At 43.2% G+C, this 20,000-nt stretch overlaps 3 protein-coding genes across 6 annotated transcripts in view; 1 reads left to right on the forward strand and 2 right to left on the reverse strand.

Annotated features, from left to right (window-relative positions):
• Positions 1–581, forward strand: part of gucy1a2 (guanylate cyclase 1, soluble, alpha 2) — a 30,571-nt gene extending 29,990 nt beyond the window's left edge. For both annotated transcript variants that reach the window (XM_053687301.1, XM_053687302.1), the window contains exon 9: positions 1–581. This exon is cut by the window's left edge and continues 1,257 nt beyond it. The gene's annotated coding sequence lies outside the window, so the exon portion shown is untranslated.
• Positions 582–5,103: 4,522 nt separating this feature from the next.
• On the reverse strand, positions 5,104–11,524 carry aasdhppt (aminoadipate-semialdehyde dehydrogenase-phosphopantetheinyl transferase). Its single transcript, XM_053687426.1, has 6 exons — positions 11,102–11,524; positions 10,622–10,850; positions 9,369–9,490; positions 8,209–8,370; positions 7,008–7,076; positions 5,104–6,916 (listed from the first exon to the last, which is right to left on the reverse strand). Exons 1-6 carry the CDS (start codon positions 11,243–11,245, stop codon positions 6,758–6,760), a joined length of 885 nt encoding a protein of 294 aa, XP_053543401.1. The 5' UTR covers positions 11,246–11,524; the 3' UTR covers positions 5,104–6,757.
• A 1,061-nt stretch (positions 11,525–12,585) lies between these two features.
• Positions 12,586–20,000, reverse strand: part of gria4a (glutamate receptor, ionotropic, AMPA 4a) — a 56,199-nt gene continuing 48,784 nt past the window's right edge. Inside the window, exons 14-16 of one of the 3 annotated variants that reach the window (XM_053687451.1) lie at positions 16,488–16,602; positions 14,809–15,087; positions 12,586–14,697 (exon numbers count right to left, since the gene is read on the reverse strand). In XM_053687451.1, coding sequence (XP_053543426.1) covers positions 14,812–15,087; positions 16,488–16,602 — 391 coding nt within the window. In that variant the 3' untranslated portion in view covers positions 12,586–14,697; positions 14,809–14,811. Of the gene's footprint in view, positions 14,698–14,808; positions 15,088–16,487; positions 17,452–20,000 lie in introns of those variants that run through there. The other 2 variants (XR_008398237.1, XM_053687452.1) reach the window with 2 other exon arrangements.

Below are 20,000 nucleotides of genomic sequence, written 5' to 3' on the forward strand. Positions count from 1 at the left end.
TCAGTCAAACCCAGTCCTCCAATCGCGCCACACCAACACCTGTCAGTCAAACCCAGTCCTCCAGTCACATCACACCATCACCTGTCAATCAAACCCGGTCCTCCAATCACACCACTCCAACACCTGTCATAAAACCCAACTCTCCAATCACACCACACCAACACCTGTCAGTCAAACCCAGTCCTCCAATCGCACCACACCAACACCTGTCAGTCAAACCCAGTCCTCCAGTCACATCACACCATCACCTGTCAATCAAACCCGGTCCTCCAATCACACCACTCCAACACCTGTCATAAAACCCAACTCTCCAATCACACCACACCAACACCTGTCAGTCAAACCCAGTCCTCCAATCGCACCACACCAACATCTGTCAATCAAACCCAGTCCTCCAATCACACCACACTAATGCCTAACACACCGCACCAACACCTATCAATAAAACACAGCCCTCCAATCACATCACATCAACACCTGTCAATCAAACCTAACTCTCCTTAATTACATCACAAAAAAACCTGTTAATCTTTTTTTTTTTCCCACAATGTCAATAAAATGAAGTATAGCTGACACACCCAGTTATGACTCTGATACTGCTTTTTGATGTGTGTGTGTGAGTGAGAGAGAGACAGACAGACAGACTGTAACTGCTTGATACATCCATCCATCCATCTTCTATACCGCTTAATCCTTTTCAGGGTCACGGGGAACCTGGAGCCTATCCCAGGGAGCATCGGGCACAAGGCGGGGTACACCCTGGACAGGATGCCAGTCCATCGCAGGGCACACTCACATACACACTCACACACCTATTCATACACTACGGACACTTTAGACACGCCAATCAGTCTACCATGCATGTCTTTCAGGGAGGAAACCCCCGCAGCACGGGTAGAACATGCAAACTCCGCACACACATGGTCACGGTGGGAATCGAACCCCCGACCCTGGAGGTGCGAGGCGTGCGCCCTGCTTGATACATGCTTTTAATAAAATAAATAAATGTGCATGTGAGGAAGTGTGTGCTGGTGTATGTGTATTGCATGGAATAGCCTGTGGATAATTTTTGATGAAAGTAGTGTGTGTGTGTGTGTGTGTGTTTGAATGTGTAGTGCCACTCTAGCCTGTGGTTACCTGCTGTTGAAGGGCTCTTGTAGGTCACATGATGTTGCTGACAGCAAAATGCCAACTAGACAAGCACGACACAACAACAACTGTGTGTAATTTATACACAAGCAGGTTTCCACGCTCACATAGAGTTGTAATTATATCTAATGATATCCAACGAATATCCGGTGAACATGTGAAAGTGTGTATCAGATTTGGGGTAAGGTGTAGTGGGCGTGTCCTTGTTGGATAAAACCCAGGAACCCATGTGGACACACACACACACACACAAATGGAAAATAATTACAGTGGGAAAAAGCTATAGAAATTGTGTGTGTCTGTCAACTTGCGGGTCGACAGATGGAGAGGACCTGGTTGAGAACAGGCTGACTGTTGCCATGGTAACAGCAAGGTCTGAACTGTGTGCTTGGAATATTTAAACACTACGCATGCACCTAAAGTGTATTTTTCTCTCTGTCTCTTTTTTGTGTGTGTGTGTGTGTGTGTGCTGCTACGGGGATGTTATATGACTAGCCGCCTAACCGTTTGCCATCCAAGATAGATGACTAGACCTGTAACTGCTCAAAAAGATAGCCCGTTCGAGGACTAGCCGTCTGACCGTTTTCTAAGTAATATATCATGTTATAACCTGTATGAAGTTGGCCCCCAACCAAACACAAAACGTCGGCAAAATAGTCTGAATCGTTTGTGCTGGTTTGTGCCGTAAAAAATTTCCGTTTGTGCTGCTACGGTTTTTGAGATATTAATAAAATATTTATAGGTCACTCTGAGGTCACTCAGCCCCCCACATGCTCCAAATGCTAACTAATATATCATGTTATATGACTAGCCGTCTAACCGTTTGCTAACTAATATATCATGTTATATGACTAGCCGTCTAACCGTTTGCTAACTAATATATCATGTTATATGACTGGCCGTCTAACCGTTTGCTAACTAATATATCATGTTATTTGACTAGCCGTCTAACCGTTTGCTCACTAATATATCATGTTATATGACTAGCCGTCTAACCGTTTGCTAACTAATATATCATGTTATATGACTGGCCGTCTAACCGTTTGCTAACTAATATATCATGTTATTTGACTAGCCGTCTAACCGTTTGCTAACTAATATATCATGTTATATGACTAGCCGTCTAACCGTTTGCTCACTAATATATCATGTTATATGACTAGCCGTCTAACCGTTTTCTCACTAATATATCATGTTATATGACTAGCCGTCTAACCGTTTTCTCACTAATATATCATGTTATATGACTAGCCGTCTAACCGTTTGCTCACTAAGACAGTCTGTTAGACGACTAGCCATCGAATTGTCTGATGTAAGATGACCAAATGAGGTTAACTAGCAATTTAGCTTCGTATATGAGTTGTGTACACTATGAGATATGCTCTGTTAGCTTAAGGAATAAAACATTTAGGGGAAGGGGGAAAAAAAAGGCAGTTTTCAATTCAATTCAATTCAGTTTTATTTGTATAGCGCTTTTTACAATAGACATTGTCTCAAAGCAGCTTTACAGAAATATCAACACGGTATACAGATATTAAAGGTGCGAATTCAACCCAACTGAGCAAGCCACTGAGTGGCGACGGTGGCAAGGAAAAACTCCCTAAGATGTTTTAAGAGGAAGAAACCTCGAGAGGAACCCGACTCAGAAGGGAACCCGTCCTCATCTGGGTATCAGTTTGTCATGTTACTGAGAAACAGAAAGCCCTCCACTCTGAAGACTTTCCCATGGTGGGAAAGTTAAAGGAACAGCTTCACCTCTGACTGTTCACAGGTCATTCATAAATAATAGGCATTTCGGCTATGTGTTATATCTTGTTAGGTCTTGAATATCAAAGTCTGGATGAACTCCTCTGGCTGGATAAACAGAGACCGAGACCATGACGTGTGATCACCGTGTTTTCTGCCAGTACACGTGTACTGTGTACGCACGCTGTTTTGTGTGTGTGTGTGTTAGCAGAAAGCTGCTAATCCAATAAAGATTTGTTTTTAAATTACCTCGCCACTACTAATCCTCAAGGCATGACTTTGTTGTCCTCACCCAGAGGGTTTGTGTGTTTATATGTGTGTGTTAATTCACATGTTTGATTGCCAACATCTGCCGGTTGTTATTGACGGTGTGTTTTTCACTGTGACCTTGGGCAACCATTCACACAGATTACAACAGTGGACATGGTGTGTGTGTGTGTTTGTGTGTGTGTTGGATCATGCACAGATCAAAGTCCATAATATAACCACAGACAGACAGAGAGCAGTGATGATTAAAAAAAAGAGAAATTACGGTAATATATGGAAATTAAATCTAGTAAATTGAGTGTGTGACTCCACCATCCACACATATACATACTGTACACACACACACTTCCTGGGTCAGTGATCTTCATTACTGCAGTCCCTTCAATCTGCTGCTGCATCTGTAATTACGCGGCCTAATCCGATTGGCCGAGTGCGATGAGGATGTAATGAATGAGTAATGAGCAGATTAGTGTTGTAATGTAATATTATGGGATGGGTCAGGAAGGGATCACTGAGATATGCGTTCAGTCATGAATGGCAAAACATTTTCATGACGCAGACCCACTTTTGTTTGTTTTATCCTACAGAAAAACTGATAAAGGACCGCAGAGGGTTCTAAAAGTGCATACGGTTCCCACCGAAAGTATTGGAACAGCAAGGCAGATCCTTTCGTTTATGTTCGACACCGAAGACCTTTGGGTTTGCGACGAAAAGATATAAGAATTTCAGCTTTTCGTTTCGTGATATTTACATCTAGACGTGTTAAACAACTTAGAACATGGCACCTTTGGGGACAGATAACCCCATTTTTAGGTGAACAAAAGTATTGGAACAGCTAGCCTTAAAGTGCTTCATTGTTGGTCGCGCATCCCTTGCTTAGAATAAGTGCATCAACCCGGTGACCCACTGGCATCACCAAACTGTTGCATTCTTCTTTTGTAATGCTTTTCCAGGCTTGTATTGCAGCTTCTTTCAGTTGTTTGTTTTGGTAGTTTCTCCCTTCAGTCTCCTCTTTAGGAGGTGAAATGCTACTAAGTTGGGTTAAGGTCTGGTGATTGACTTGGCCAGTCTTAACACCTTCCACTTTTCCCCCCTGATGAAGTCCTTCATTGTGTTTTGGATCATTGTCTTGCTGCATGATGAAGTTCCTCCCGATTAGATTGTCTGCTTTTGTTTACCTTGGCCGACCTGTTCCACATCAGGTTGTTGGTACACCAGCGGTTTCTTTCTTTTTCAGGACAATCCAAATTGTCGTATTGGCTATGCTCAATGTTTGTGCAACGGTTCTGAATGATTTCCACTCTTTTCTGGGCTTCAAAATGGCTCGCTTTTCTCCCATAAACATCTCTCTGGTCTTCATGTTGGTTTATCCTTTTTAACAACAAATGCAGTCTTCACAGGGGAAACCAAGAGGTCTCAAACCAAGAGTAGACATTCAGAGCTATTATTTGCTTAAACAATCAATTTACAGGTCACACCTGGGCAACAAGAAACACCTATCAGTCACATGTATAATGTTACATGTCAGGGGTGGCTATGGCTCAGGTGGTAGAGCGTATTGATTCCCAACCCATGTGACTCCACATGCCTTGGGCAAGACACCGAACCCCAAGCTGCTCCCAAAAGCGCCTTGCATAATAGCACTGCTGCCATTCGTGTGTGTGTGTGTGTGTGTGTGTGTGTGTGTGTGAATGAATGGGTGCTTTGTAGCTTTAAACTGCTACGGTTTTGAAAGCGCTCTACAAATGCAGACCATTTACACATGAAAGACGAGTCGTTTGACATCAAGCGCGAAAGCCGAAATTTTGATCCATCGTCTTGTATACATTTTTTTTTTTTTTAACCTTAAATTGGTGTTGCTGTTCTAATACTTCCAATGGGAATTGCATACGTTCCAGGATGTTCTGGAACAAAATATACAGCGAGGTGAAATTCAGACACTGCTGTGTTTGTTATTTAATACATATACCCACTTTCAATTTACACACATAATGTCCTTAGACTTTGCATTGTAAATATAAACAAAAAAAAGTGAATTAATAAGCATAAACAAAGATATATATATATATTTTAAAAATGATAAGAGGAAAAAAGTATTCTCACTCAAAACAAACTAACATTAGTATTTTGTTGCATTAGTACTGCTGTTGGCAAGTACAGCTTTGAGACACCTATGGTAGGAATTAAATCATTATTTAGCAAATCATCTTAGGTTACGAAGGTCTCCCTGATGGACTCGCGGTTTCAAAGTCCTCCATAAATTTCCAGTGAGATTCCAGTCTGGAGATTGACCAGGACATGCAAGTCCTTCTCGAGTTATTTTGGCTGTATGTTTGGGGTTGTTGTCTTATTAAACCAGACATCATCTCCCCGGATTCAGTTTCTTGACCAACGAGATGAAGTTCTCCTCTATGGCATCACGTGCGATACTTTCCTCCGGTCAGGTTTCCTTCGACGATGATGTATAACAACACAGTACCGTTTACAGAGAAGCAGCTCCGTATCTTGATGCTCCCACCACCATGCTTCGCTGTGAGTATTGTGTTCTTGGGATCACACACACGACCCTTCCTTCTCCGAACATGACGAGCCGAATTACTGCCAAAGGTTTATTTCGAGAGAACATTCTGTGTCAACCCTGTCGTGTGTGAAATTTCCAGATCAATATTTTCTGAAAAACTCAATCCAGCCTGTCCATGACACGGTCAAAGTCACCGAGATCACATTAACCCCCCCCCATTCTGATGTTTGATGAGATCTGAAGCGCTTGACCTGTATTTGCATGATTGCCAGGTTTATAAGTGGAAAGTGTGAGTGTATTTCAGTCATTAATTTCACTTATAGTATTTCGATTTGAAACACACTCTGGCAACCCAAGCGCTGTATTGCACCCAGTTCCACCACTCATACTGTGTGTGTGCTTGCGTGTTAAGTGAGTGCGGTAGTAGGTGCGTGGCCTTCAGTGAAACACGCCTCGACACGCACGCACACACTCAATCTACACCACCATCACTCTCTCCGTCAGACTGTACGAGATTAGCTCAGTTGGCTAACACTTCACGTTCCAGTCACCTCGGTGTAACAGGCTGTGCTGCCGTGGTAACAGGGAAAAAGTTCATGGGAGAAGAGAAGAGACGAGATGGGAAAACACACACACACACACACACACACACACACACTTTACTGTCTTGGTTGGACCCCCATTTGTGAGCTCTTCTCTCTGTGTGAGACTGAGTGTGTGTCTGTTGTCTCTCATGTCTATGTACACCGTGTGTGTGTGTGTGTGAGAGTGAAAGAGAGAAACACCATGGCACTAAAAGTCAGAGACAAACACACAGCTCAGTTTTTGCTTAAATGTCAAAAGGAGGTGACAAAAAGAAAGAAAAGTGAGAGAGACTGAGAAAGGAGGAAACAGGATGAGTTGCAGAGACCAAGAGAGGCACACGGTACTCCACAGCTTGGTTTATCTCACACACACACACACACACACACACACACACACACACACACACACACACTCTTATTTATTCATCCATGTTCATCCTGGTCAGGGTTGTGATGGATCTGGAATCTATCCCAAAAGTTTATACACCTCCTATCCGTCACTCTGCCGCAGTGGTACCTCCGGTTTCCTCCGGAAACTCTCCCAGTAGGCGGGGTCTTCATCTGAAAGGGGCGTGGCCTCCTCCATCAGCTCATCGAAGCTCAGGACCGTGAACCCGACGGATGCGGCCTCTCCGGGATTCCCAGCATCCTGTGAGAACGAATAAAAATTCCCATGTGAAACGAGACTGCACTTTGCTGTTCTGAAACACCACGCACACTCGCACGCTGCCTGCACTCACGTTCGCCACGGAGCCGTCGGGTTTTCCCAGCGCCACGGCGACGTGATGATGCTCGTCCAGCAAACATTCCTGTGGAAGACAGGACAGAAGCGTCCGGGGGGGAAAAGGTTCGAAATAACAAACTAAATCCTGACCACCATCTCAACCAGCTGGCCACAAACAAAACAAAGTGTGTACACCAAAACAATACTCCAGACATGCCAATATTTATGTTTTAATCGCTGTGTTTACACTTACACTTCGAACCGAAAATAAACGTTTACATGAAATGATATGTCTCGTATTTAAAAAGCGTAAAATAACTTCTTTAAATAAAAAAAACAACAAAAAAAAAACAACAACAAACCCCCCCCCCCCCCCTGTGAAGAGACACAGTAAAAGAGAGAGAGAGAGAGAGAGAGAGAGAGAGAGAGAGAGAGAGAGAGGGAGGGAGGGAGAGGGGGAGGGGGGGGGGATGTGCTCCCCAACAGAGAGAGGAGAGTTTCACAGCAGGAGATGGATGAGAGGAAAGCTGGTGTTTCATGAAAGAGAGATTAAAGGGTGCAACGTGTCACATTCACATAACCTTTCCCTTTCCCTCTCTCCTTCCTTCCTTCCTTCCTTCTCTCTCTCTCTCACACACACAAGATCAAAAAGATTGTTAAAAGAAACAACAAAAAACACTCCAGATCTCAGAGTGGTTGATGGTCTGGGAAAGTGTGTATGTGTATGTGTGTGTGTGTGTGTGTGTGTATGAGAGAGAGAGAGAGAGAGAGAGAGAGAGAGAGAGAGAGAGAGAGAGAGAGAGAGAGAATGTGTGTGTGTGTGTGCACACTGTCCTTCGCTCCTATATACCACACTGAATGAAAACTAGATAAGATACCTGTTCAATATTCATGAGCTGTCACAAGTGGGCGGGGCCACTTGATGATTGGCAGCTCCACTACGTGGTAGTAGTTAATGGGGAGATAAAATACCTGAGACTGACACACACAGACTGCAGTTGATCATTATTACATACAGTGTGTGTGTGAGAGAGGGAGAGGATGCGCAAGCTCTTCATGATAAATGCATACTGTTCTACCTCATCCATCACCCCTTATCACAGTCTGTCTCTCTCTACGTCTCTTCAATCACACTCTCACACACACACACACACACACACACACACACACACACACACACACACACACACACACACACACACTCTCTCTGTCCTCACCTCGAATGTCCAGTCCTCGTCTTCCTCCTCGTCCAGATGCATTTTGGTTTGGCAGAAGACACGCCCCTCCTGCATTTGATTGGGCAAAATGTGAAACTCCACCCTCTGCAGGTTGAAGCCGAGCCCCGAGCCGATCGCTTTGATGAAGCTCTCCTTCAGAGCCTAACACACACACACACACACACACACACACACACACACACACACACACACACACACACCTCTAACTACAAGACTTCCTGATCAATAGGTTGGTGTACGTGTGCAAGTGTGTGCGTGTGTGTGCATGTGAGACAACACCACACTCCCATCACTGAGTCATGTGTGAGAGTGATGATATTACATTACCATGGCAACAGTGAGCAGCATGAGAACAATCAGCATGTAACTCATTTTACATCACACACACACACAATTATAAATATTTCCCAGCTTCTTCTCATTCCAACAAATCCAAGTGATCGCATGAAATACAAGAAACTGCTGCTTGAATGCGCTGCTGCAGTTTCTAGAATTAAACCACACACCATTTTTTTCCCCTCCTTCCGTATCGTAGCGGCCTCTTACGAAATACGTCATACGGAACCAACCGTGTGCGAAATTTTTGTATTTTTCTTGTAAAAACAAAAAACTTGCTATGATAGTTTCTTACACGATATAACAGTTCAGCAACATCAGCTAAACAAGCCACCTACTGAGCCAGCACTGGACTCACACCGACACCCAGTGGCCACTACTGGAACTGCACAGCTGGCTAATTAAGCTGTAGCTATCTGGTGTTAGGCAGCTAGCCAGATTCACTAGTGAGTTAGCTCAACAATCCTCCAGGATTCCGTGATCGGAGAAATGAACTATTTCGTGCGATTACGATTTCGCCAATTCAAGTAGTTTTCCAGGAAAAACTCTGGAAGCTGCAACGCAAATTTTGAAAAACGCCGCAGCAAAACGAAGCACCACTGCTTGTTGAAGACGGAGTAGTGTGTGTCGTGGAGTGTGTATTAGCGCAGTCGGTTATCGGTACAAATGAAAACGAACCTATTTAATGAAGCACTCGACGGACCCTTGTTCGGTTCTCGAAATGGCGAGAGATTTTACGGTGTGATAATCAAGGGTAAGGACAGGGCTTACACGGACAACGGTTTGTGTGTTGCCACGGTTACCCAGTGTCTGTAGAAGAGGTGCAGCTGGTCCCAGTCAGACTGCGCAGACGTGATGGTGCACCATTCGAAATCGGTGAACTGGCGCTTCATGACGTGGAAGAAGTCCTGCACAGAGCTGCTGCCTGACACACACACACACACACACGCGCACACACACACACACGCGCACACACACACACACACCATCAATGTTAGCTTTCCTTATAAGGGAAGGCCTGATTGATTACAAAGCAACACCGTGGACTCACACTGACACTCAGTGGCCACTAGTGGAACTGCACATCAGAGTAATAATCATAATAATGATAATGTTTTTACTATATATTCATTTATTTCCATTTTAAATTACAAGAATACAAGATCGGAGTTTCCCATAGCCATGAATAAATTCTAAATTACAATTAAAATGAATCATCTTGATTATGAATTTCTATAGCCAACATAATCATTTTGGTGACTTGCTGCTTTTAAATCAGCGTTTTTCCCGTTCTGTTTTAAAAAAAAAATAAATTAATTTTTGAAATAAAAAAAATCTGTACTCGAATGTCTAACTTTTAATCGCCGAAGACGAGGCAAAACACGCATTTCCTAAACGTTTTGTCCCGTCTCGCTCGGTGTCGATAAAGGATTCTCGAATAGATGCATATCGTTTACAGTCTACTTTCCTTCCACATGCTTTTAATTATCTAACAATTTTCTAATTAAATATATATTTTTTAAAAACTAACATGCTACGTCCTAAAAGTGAGATCAGTCTGCGTAATTAGTTCCGAATCCCGACGGACACTTATCCGGGTCGCTCTTGTTCTGTAGTTGAATCTCAGATGGTGTTATACTGGGATACACCGTTACGTGCTACACTAGGTAGTGAGCAAAGATGGCAGTTTGAGGAACACGTAACTTCCGTAATCGAGCAGAACAATTATATGAACGTTTATAGTCGATTACCAAATCATTTAAGTAAACGTAGTTCAAATGTAAACTTAAAGGAAAATCTTTTTGGCCGGTCTGTAAATCATTTTCAGTTTAGAATCCTGCAGAATCGGATAATACACATTTGGAACAATGCGAAGATCTGATTTATCAGCAGGAAATAATAAATACATTCCAGAGTGACTGTGTGTGTGTGTGTGTGTGTGTGTGTGTGTGTGTGTGTGTGTGTACCGGCTGTTGTGGAGCAGAGAGCGTTATGATGTCATAAAAGAGCAGCAGCCAATCACACACAGCCACGGGAACTCATTTCTCATGGTTACCTGGTCTGGTGGTCTTCATCACATCCACTCCCACCTGTCTCCCGCGTTCCGCCGCCAGCACGGCAAAGTCACCCTGGTGAGAGATGTTGAAACTCCAGGGGGCGGAGCCTGAGCCTGAGGAAGGGTGGGCCAGGTACGGCTTCCCCCGGGGCGTTCGGTCCAGGCGGAACCCGTCCCATGGCAGACCCATCTTCACACACACCAGCTTCCTGATCAGCAGACGCCCAGCCTTAACACACACACACACACACACACACACACACACACACACACACACACACACAAATCAATACCACCTAACTGACTGCACTGTATATGTAGATGGACAGACAGCCCAGGCAGAACAACAGATAAATATACAGACAGCCAGCCAGAGAGAGAGAGAGAGAGAGAGAGAGAGAGAGAGAGAGAGAGAGAGACAGACAGTGACAGATAGTGACAGATACATTATTATTATTATGATGATGATGAGGATCTCACCATGGCTGCTTTGGCGTCTTTGGCGAACATGAACTGACCGACCCTGTCTCTCTCTTCCGGTTGAACACAGCGCGCGGCCAGCAGCCACTCCGCCCGGCTCGGGCTCCACGCGCCGCACCGGAACGCCCAGCGCACGCCTTCCATGACCCGGCTCGAACAACAGCGCTCGCGCGTTCAGTCCTTTATAATCCTGTCTTCCGAAGCACAACAGCAATCCTTCATCACTGGGTCCTGCACGCGCCCGAGCATTAAAGTTTGTTTTGATTCACTTTTTTTTGCGCATTTTAAATGATAAAGCTGACTCTTATTATCCCATAACAGCATACACATCTCTAATATTTACTTTAAAATACACATCATTCATTAAACTGAGCAGAAGTGCAGAGCGCGTGTCTGTTTGCGCATGCGCAGAATCAAACCCGGAAGTATTTCTCTAAAAAGAGGCGGGACCTAACAGGCGGGTCTGTTCCAATCTAAACTCTCAGGGCTGACTACAGCGTAGATATATACATACATAGACGCTTATTATTATTATTATTATTATTATTATTATTATTATTATAACGTAAATGTTTTACCACTGTAAAAGTTTGACCGGATCCATCTTATAATTATATTTGTAATTGTTTTGGAGTATACTGTATATCCTTTTATTGCTAATGCAAACCAAGTAGTGCGACACTGGCAGTCAGTCTGCATTCTGCTTTTGTTAACAGAATTCTGACCTGGAGCAGAAGAAAAGCTAAGAGATGGGGTTGAAGACAGAAAAATCCCATTTCCAGAATGAAAAAAACCCCTCAAAACGTTAAATTATACTACATTAGGGGCGTCTCGGTGTTTATTAACCTAGATAAATAAGCCGTCCCTATGCTTGACGAGCGTGAGTTTCCACAATACCTTTTTCCAAGTCTAACTCTCGAGATAACTTGAGACGTAGATCGTAAACCATTGAAATCCTTTGAGAAATGTAAACGTTCTCGTGTTTTTTATCCAGAAAAAAACGCAGCTCCGACGTGTACTCGTGTTTGTTTACAGCGCAGTTTTACTCGGGCCAATGCGGCGTCTATGTATCGATGTGTCTATGGATTACAGCACTATAGCTCGCGAGTAGAACCCTTGTTGCCAAGGCGACAGCCTTCCAAACCGTTACGACCGTTTCGCGAATTTCACGTTTCAATTCACGTGCTGTTCTTATGGAAAAATATCTACCATAGGCTATAATATGAAGGATTTTCCCTAGATGAAATATAGTGTAAAAATAAGTATTATAAAAATAGACCTTTATTACTTCCTTATTGTTGTGTATATTAGGACCCAAATAACTAACAAGCTAGCCGTCAAGCTAGCTCTTTTACATTTTTCACTTAATTAGCGAATGCTAATTAGCTAACTCACCCTGCTTTCACACGAGCAATCATTTTTGCCGAACATTACCCCAGGCAGGCCTATCAGATTTTCACACAATAACAAGAGGTTTCAGGTCATCAACAGCAAAAAATTGTCTTTAATTATTCAAACTCATCTTTATTTATATCTCTTGAGCAAACGATGAAAGAAAACCAAAGGTAAAATGAAAAAAAAAAAAAAAAAAATCAACAAAACCCCCTAAACAAACAGAAATAAAACAAACTTTTCCTTAGGGACATGTACACAGTGTCCCAATACGCTTTTACAGGTCCTTCACCTCAGTCTGAAGCGCTAGGATGAATGTACTAGGCCACTTGAAGTGTACACTTGTAGTACAAGGGGAAGAGCGTGTAGAGCGTAAACCTCGGAAGCTAGAACAATGTAGCCGAACGGAATTACAGCGTATTTCTATATGGAGTCATATCAGCCGGCTAATTAGCTAGTTTGCTAACTAACGTTCTACTTTTCTAACTCCAGGAACTTGGCTGCTAAATATCTACGACCAATTTAGTGCAAACGCTGGAGAGTGACTTAGCGTACGACCGGCCGTTAGCAGTGCTAGCATTCACTAGCTAGTTAGCTGATTAGGCTAGCTAATTACCAGCAAATAAACACAACTTTATTTAAGACTTGATTGAATGTTCCTAGGTTTGTCTCTGTATCCACGGTGAAGATAAATGAACGAAAGATTCACGTTTCTGGAATCTAGGCTACAGGGTTACCTTCATCCGCCGTTTGGAAAAAGGAAGCGGCGTTCGATTGCAGCAATGACTTCTGGGTAAGTTGTGCTCTAATAAACACATCTAATAAACTTCGCTCAGGCTGATCACGTGGACCGGTCGTTAAGATGGCGGAGTGGATTCAGATTCAGTCAAAGAGGGGACGCGATAAAAAGCGTATTGGAAGTCAAGTGTTAACAGAACAGACGCCATGGACTCTCTCTCGCGTGCACACACGCACACACACACACACACACACACACACACACACACTGTGGTGTTCTTTTAGTTTGTAAGTCTCTATAATTCTATGCACTCATTTCATTTTTTACAAGTGTGCATATAAAAGATTTTGTGTTGTCCTATATTCATTATTGCGACGAGTCATTACCTAAAAACAGGTGGGATCTGTGTGTCTACACTTATTTACATCGGGGTCAAAGCATAGATGTTTATGTGCACGTGGTGTTCTTCTACTTCCTGTCATGACCCCCACCCCCCACCCCCCGCCGTTTTCTCTCTCTGTCTCTCTCTCTCTCTCTTTTTTTTTTTTTTTTTACAAATATATCATTATTTATCAATTACCAAACATTAAACTATGGGACTACGTGGTGTTTTTCTGCTTTAAATAAACGGCTAATTAGCAATGCTAATATGCTACCATATTTGAGCTACGTTATCTGGGTGGATCCCAAACACTGGTGTTTGATAAAAGTGTTCTGAGGAAGCAGGGACGTGTGTACGTACATACTGTGTCAAAAACGATAAACAGCGGCTAGCTGATTTCCTGCTAGCTAACAGTCTGCTAGTCAGTGGTTTGAGTACGTGATTAGCACACTTAGCACTGCATTTCATTTTTAAACCTGATGTATACGGTCATATGGATAATACACCCACTCACTCATATACTCTCACACCAGATGAACACTCGGAACATAATATAACCGCTATCAAGAATTCTGTGTGTTGGAGTGTTTGAGACAGAGCTTAAAATGGCAGACGTTCTAGTCAGGAATGCTAGCTTTTGGGACAGAGGGTGCGTTCTCAGGAGACTACATGTCATAACTGAATAAAGGAAACATGTCGATACATCAGGAACTGTATACAGTCTGACAGTTTTCTGGTCTTCTGGTCATTTTCTCAGCGGGTGTGGTTTTGGTGTTGATGTCATCATATTAAGGCGTCAAAGAAATCCCGTAGATGCGTCGTCTCCGCCCCTTTTCCTGCGGACGCACTGTTTCAGTGTGTGTTTTATATGTTTTTGTACTTCTTTTACGATCCGTGTGAGAGGCTCTTTCGAAGTCTGGTTGAGCAGGAAGCGTGTTCCTCGACGCGTCAGCAGTAAGTAAGGCACAGCGTGAGATTTTTTTGGTTGCTATGGGAACTCCATGGCATGGGCAGGGCCGGAATCCATAAATGGCGGTCCCTTGACAGCCGGGCCTTAAGGAGTCTCTGTGGTGAAGGCGAACTCTAGAGGAGGATAGGGGGGATGAGAGGCGGAGTCAGAACGCACCAGAACTGTGATGTCATAAACACACAATTCGGAACAAGAGGCCGTTTGTGAGAATTGCTAATTCTTACCCGTTAAATCTTTATGCCGTCCGAGCCGTAAACGTTGTACCCTTCTCGATAGGTCGCTAAGTTCTGTACACTCGGGCTCGGGCTCGGCACCGGACTGAAGTTCAGCTCAGCCGATTCGGCTTGTTTCTGCTTCCACTCTTCCGCCCGTTTCTTCTCCTCGGCTCGCGACTTGTAGCAGAACTCGACGAGCGCCACCAGCATGGCGAGGCCGAGCCCGCCCACCAGGATGTAGAACACGCCCGCTACGTTGCTCAGGCTCAGCGCCTGAGAGCTCTTATCCTGAGAGTGTCCCACGAAGACGGAAGGAGAGAGGGAAAAAGACGAGTGTCTGGGACGTGTTGTGAAAGTTACAGTTTTTTTTTACATAAAGTCTTATGACATCAGGTCTATCCTACATTACCGTAATTACCATTTCAATACCGTTTTATTGTAATTGTTTTAACTCACCGATTACAGGCTCGGAATAGTTCATAATTCAAATAATATATAATCCCATCTCATATTAATCCGATCTAGAAATCTAAACATGTATCATCTGTTCCGCCGGTTAACGAATTAATTAACGTTTCAGTCGGGTGACGACGTACATGACAAAACCGTAACCCTCGACACCTCGATAGATAAAAAAAAGTCTGATGTTTACAAAGTAAAAAGCGCCACAATACCGTGCAATACTGTGTGTTTCAGTTCATCAGTCAACGTTTTAATTAGCTAATTAAATATACGTGCTAAGTGCAGGGGGCGGGGCAAATTTAATACCCGGATGTTTAACTTGTTTTTTTACGAACTATGATTGACATTATGTCGATCTTTCAGAAAACCTATTAATAATCCGTACAACAGATAAAGGATCTAATCTAATCTCCTACACAGATTTGATTGATTTCTGAATCGTTTGAAATTCAGCTTTCATCTATTTTATTATTCTGATCAAATATGAACGATATTATGTTATAATATATGAATGTATTGTTATGATGTTATTAATCTTATAACCCTTTGATCAGCCTATTGACTCTACTGTACACGCATCTAATTATTCCTGACAGTACAATCACTGTATATCAGTTATATTATGTTAAATGGGAGTTGCATGTTTTAAGTAGCTTTAGAAATAATTCTATTTGTACGGTACAGGACGGGCGATTTATTTATTTATTTATTTATTTATTTATTTGATATATATTTAATGTGCTATTCGGATGCTTTGTCTCTGAAAATAATAGTTTTTATATAATAATATTTTTCCCACACACACTCTCACACACAAAAATGAATTCCGACTGCCAACTTATGATGTCATACTGGGCGTTACAGCACCCGACCAATCAGCAGCTTCACTGTTTATTCTTTCTGTTATTCTGTTTTTCTTTTACACTTCATTTGAATTTTTTCAATGCTTTCTTTCATTCTTTGTTCATTTCCTTATCCGTATTGTTCTTTGATTTATTTCACTCTTTCACACCCCCCCCCCCCCCCCCCCCCCCCGTTATTCATCATTATCCGTATATTTCTTGGTCGTCTTCTTTAAAAAAAAAAAAATTTTGTATTTTTTTAGCTTCGTTCTTTCTATCTTTCTTCTCGTAAGTGCATTATATCCCTCAGGGTATCATTATCTAGTTATTTAAAAGATATATATATATATATTTTGTTTGTTTCCTGTGGTCGTAGAGACTGACCTTACTTCCCGAGTCCTTGGGTCCACACTCGCCCTTATCGTACCACCACTTGTTTTTCAGTTTGTCTAAGACTCCTGCTTCACTCAGTTTCAATACTGCGAGGTTTACTGGGGTTCTTCACCGAGGGAATAACATAAATAACATCACACGCCATGTTATCTTATGTTATTTAGACACAACAGGACACACAAACAGGAAGTGACAGAGCGACGGTTACACAGTACACACGTGTACAGGGCTCATATAAGACGCTGTGTGTGTTTCTAGTGACTTTTGTGTGTGTGTGTGTGTTTGTAGGTGCTATAGACGTGTGTGTGTGTGTGTGTGTGTGTGTGTGTGTGTGTGTATGTGTGTGTGTGTGTGTGGAACGTCACTCTGTCACCGTGTAAAAGGCACATTCTGCCATGTTAGAGAAACAAACACAGGTCAGTCGTCATCATGTCAAATTGTTTCCTAACATTTTATAACCCTTTGCTTTATTCTATGAAACCATTAGAAGCTCAAAGTGAAGCTCAAGGTACATTTGATCAGCCAATAGGAAGCTCAGTCACGTGACCACTATCGTTCACCTAGGGTTAGCTAGCTTTGGCGGCAAACTTCCTGTGTCTTGTTTTTATTTACACTACGTACTAGCGTAACATTAGCTAGATTTCTATCGAAACTCACCTGGTTCAGCTGTTTATCAGCGCCCCCTTCAGGCCGAACGACGAACGTTTCTTGCTCCGGTTTTATGTGTGTTTGTATGTGTATGCGTATATGTGTGTGTTATGTTGTCGTCATGGCAGAAGTCTCTTTTACGTCACGTTTTATTCCGTTAGCGCTCTTTCCGGGCGCAAAACGGCGGCTAACCTTAGCGTCTCCGCCCCCGCTGCCACACTCGCCTTTGTCGTACCACCATTTATTTTTCAATTTGTCCAACAGGCCTTGTTCATTCAGCTTTAGCACAGCCAGGTTCACAGCGTTTCTTCAGTTAAACACACACATTAACACACCACACACACACACACACACACACACACACACACACACACACAACGGTGAGGGAGGGGGGTTCAGGGGGATGCTTACGGCACGAGACAGGAGAAAGAGGAGGGAAAGTCAGAAAAATAGGAAAGAGTGAGAGAAAAGAAATGAGCGAAATTAGAGTAGAAAAGAGAAAAAAAGCACGAATAGGGAGCATAGAGAACGAACAGATGAGAAGAAGAGAGGAGAAAGGGATGCGGGAATGAAAGAAGGCAGGGAAAGAAGAAATAAGAGGAGAAGGATTATAAGAGGAGGAAAAGAGGAGACAGAGAGAGCGAAGGAGAAAGAAGAAAGCGAGAGGGAGGACAAGGGGAGGAATAGAAAAAGGAAGAAGATGGGAGGAAGCTCAGTTAGTCAAAACCGTGGTAGCTCTTACAACCATTTCTCTCTCTCTCTCTCTCAGTTCTCTCACACAGGAACACATTCATCATCATCAGTTACTGAACAGCTGAAGGCAGGAGAGGAAAGAGCAGAAAGTGAAGTGGAATTGAATACAGATCAAAGCTGTGTCCCAAACGCCTGTTTCGGATAGAAGTGTACTTACTAGAGCAACCGTTTGGGGACGGTTCATACAAAAAGACCCGAGATCCTGATAGCTAGTCAGTGAAACCGGGGGTCGGCATAGCAACTGGTGCTAAACTGTAAAGCGTTAAAATGGCTAGTAGGAGCAGTCATTTAGGACAGGACGTTCTAGTAAGCACACTAACTAGTAACCAGCCGTAGCGTTTGGGACAGGGCCTAAAGGTTGACAGTAAAACCACAGCCTGATCGCCCTGGTGGAATGAAGAGAGAGATGGAGAGACAGAATGATGCTATGGGGATGTTATTGAGTAGGAGGAGTGGTGATGACCTCACAAGTCAAAGGTCAGACCGACGTGGAAACGATAATAAACAGTGTTTATTATCTGCGCTGTAACGGTCGGAGGTCACAGAGCTCGGAAATTGAGTTTAATGCCTGGTGTCACTGAGAAATAATGGAGTCGTCGAAGTGTAACACACTCTCACACACACACACACTCACACACACACACACTGGTTCTGTTTGTTATATAAGACTGTGTGACACTGAGAGTTTGTGCGTTCCTCCAACGTAATCTCATATTTTGCGATCTGAAGCTCTACATAAATATAAGCCTAGAAATCTAATGAAACTGCGCTACATGCTGAGAGGAAAATATTCCTGATACTTCTGATGTTTTATGAAGTTCGATTTCTGAACTCCCAATCCACTTCCTGTGTCTGTTCCTCCACTTCCTGTGTCTTTAGCTGTTTATTCATTCCGCTGTGTATAAATGGTATTGGATTACGCTCACCACCAGAGGGTGATGTCTCTATACCTTACTATACAACAACATTAATCCTATTTATTACACCGCAAACACAGACAGAACCAGAGAGAGAGAGAGAGAGAGAGAGAGAGAGAGAGAGAGAGAAATACAGATGGACAGATACCCAGATAGACAGAGAGAGAGAGATACAGAGCAAGACACACACACACACACACAAACCCAGAGAGAGAGGGAGAGAGAGATATACAGAGCAAGACACACACACACACACAAACCCAGAGAGAGAGAGACAGAAATACAGTTGGACAGATACCCAGATAGACAGAAGGAGAGAGAGAGAGAGAGAGAGAGAGAGAGAGAGAGAGAGATGGACAGATACCCAGATAGACAGAAGGAGAGAGAGAGAGAGAGAGAGAGAGAGAGAGAGAGAGATGGACAGATACTCAGATAGACAGAGACAGAGAGAGACAGAGCAAGACACACACACACACAAACCCAGAGATAGAGAGAGAGAAAGGAAGAGAAAGAGAGAGAGATACAGAGCAGGACACACACACACACACACACACACACACACACACACACACACACACACACACACACACACAAACTCAGAGAGAGAGAGAGAAATACAGTTGGACAGATACCCAGATAGACAGAAAGAGAGAGAGAGAGAGAGAGAGAGAGAGAGAGAGAGAGAGAGAGAGAGAGAGAGAGAGAGAGAGCGAGAGAGAGAGATGGACAGATACCCAGAGAGAGAATGAGAGTTACAGAGCAAAACACAAACACACAGAGAGAGAGAGAGAGAGAGAGAGAGAGAGAGAGAGAGAGAGAGAGAGAGAGAGAGAGATGGACAGATACCCAGATAGACAGAAAGAGAGAGAGAGAGAGAGAGAGAGAGAGAGAGAGAGAGAGAGAGAGAGAGATGGACAGATACCCAGATAGACAGAAAGAGAGAGAGAGAGAGAGAGAGAGAGAGAGAGAGAGAGATGGACAGATACCCAGAAAGACAGAAAGAGAGAGAGAGAATGAGAGATACAGAGCAAAACACAAACACACACACACAGAAAGAGAGAGAGAGAGAGAGAGATAAATAAATGGGTTGTCTGGGTTTTGGTTCTGTAATGAAAATTGCACGATGCACACACATATTGTCTCTCTCTCTCTCACACACACACACACACACACAATTGCTTGCAGG

Source organism: Ictalurus punctatus, chromosome 17 (assembly GCF_001660625.3).
Source record: "Ictalurus punctatus breed USDA103 chromosome 17, Coco_2.0, whole genome shotgun sequence".
Lineage (NCBI taxonomy): Eukaryota > Metazoa > Chordata > Actinopteri > Siluriformes > Ictaluridae > Ictalurus > Ictalurus punctatus.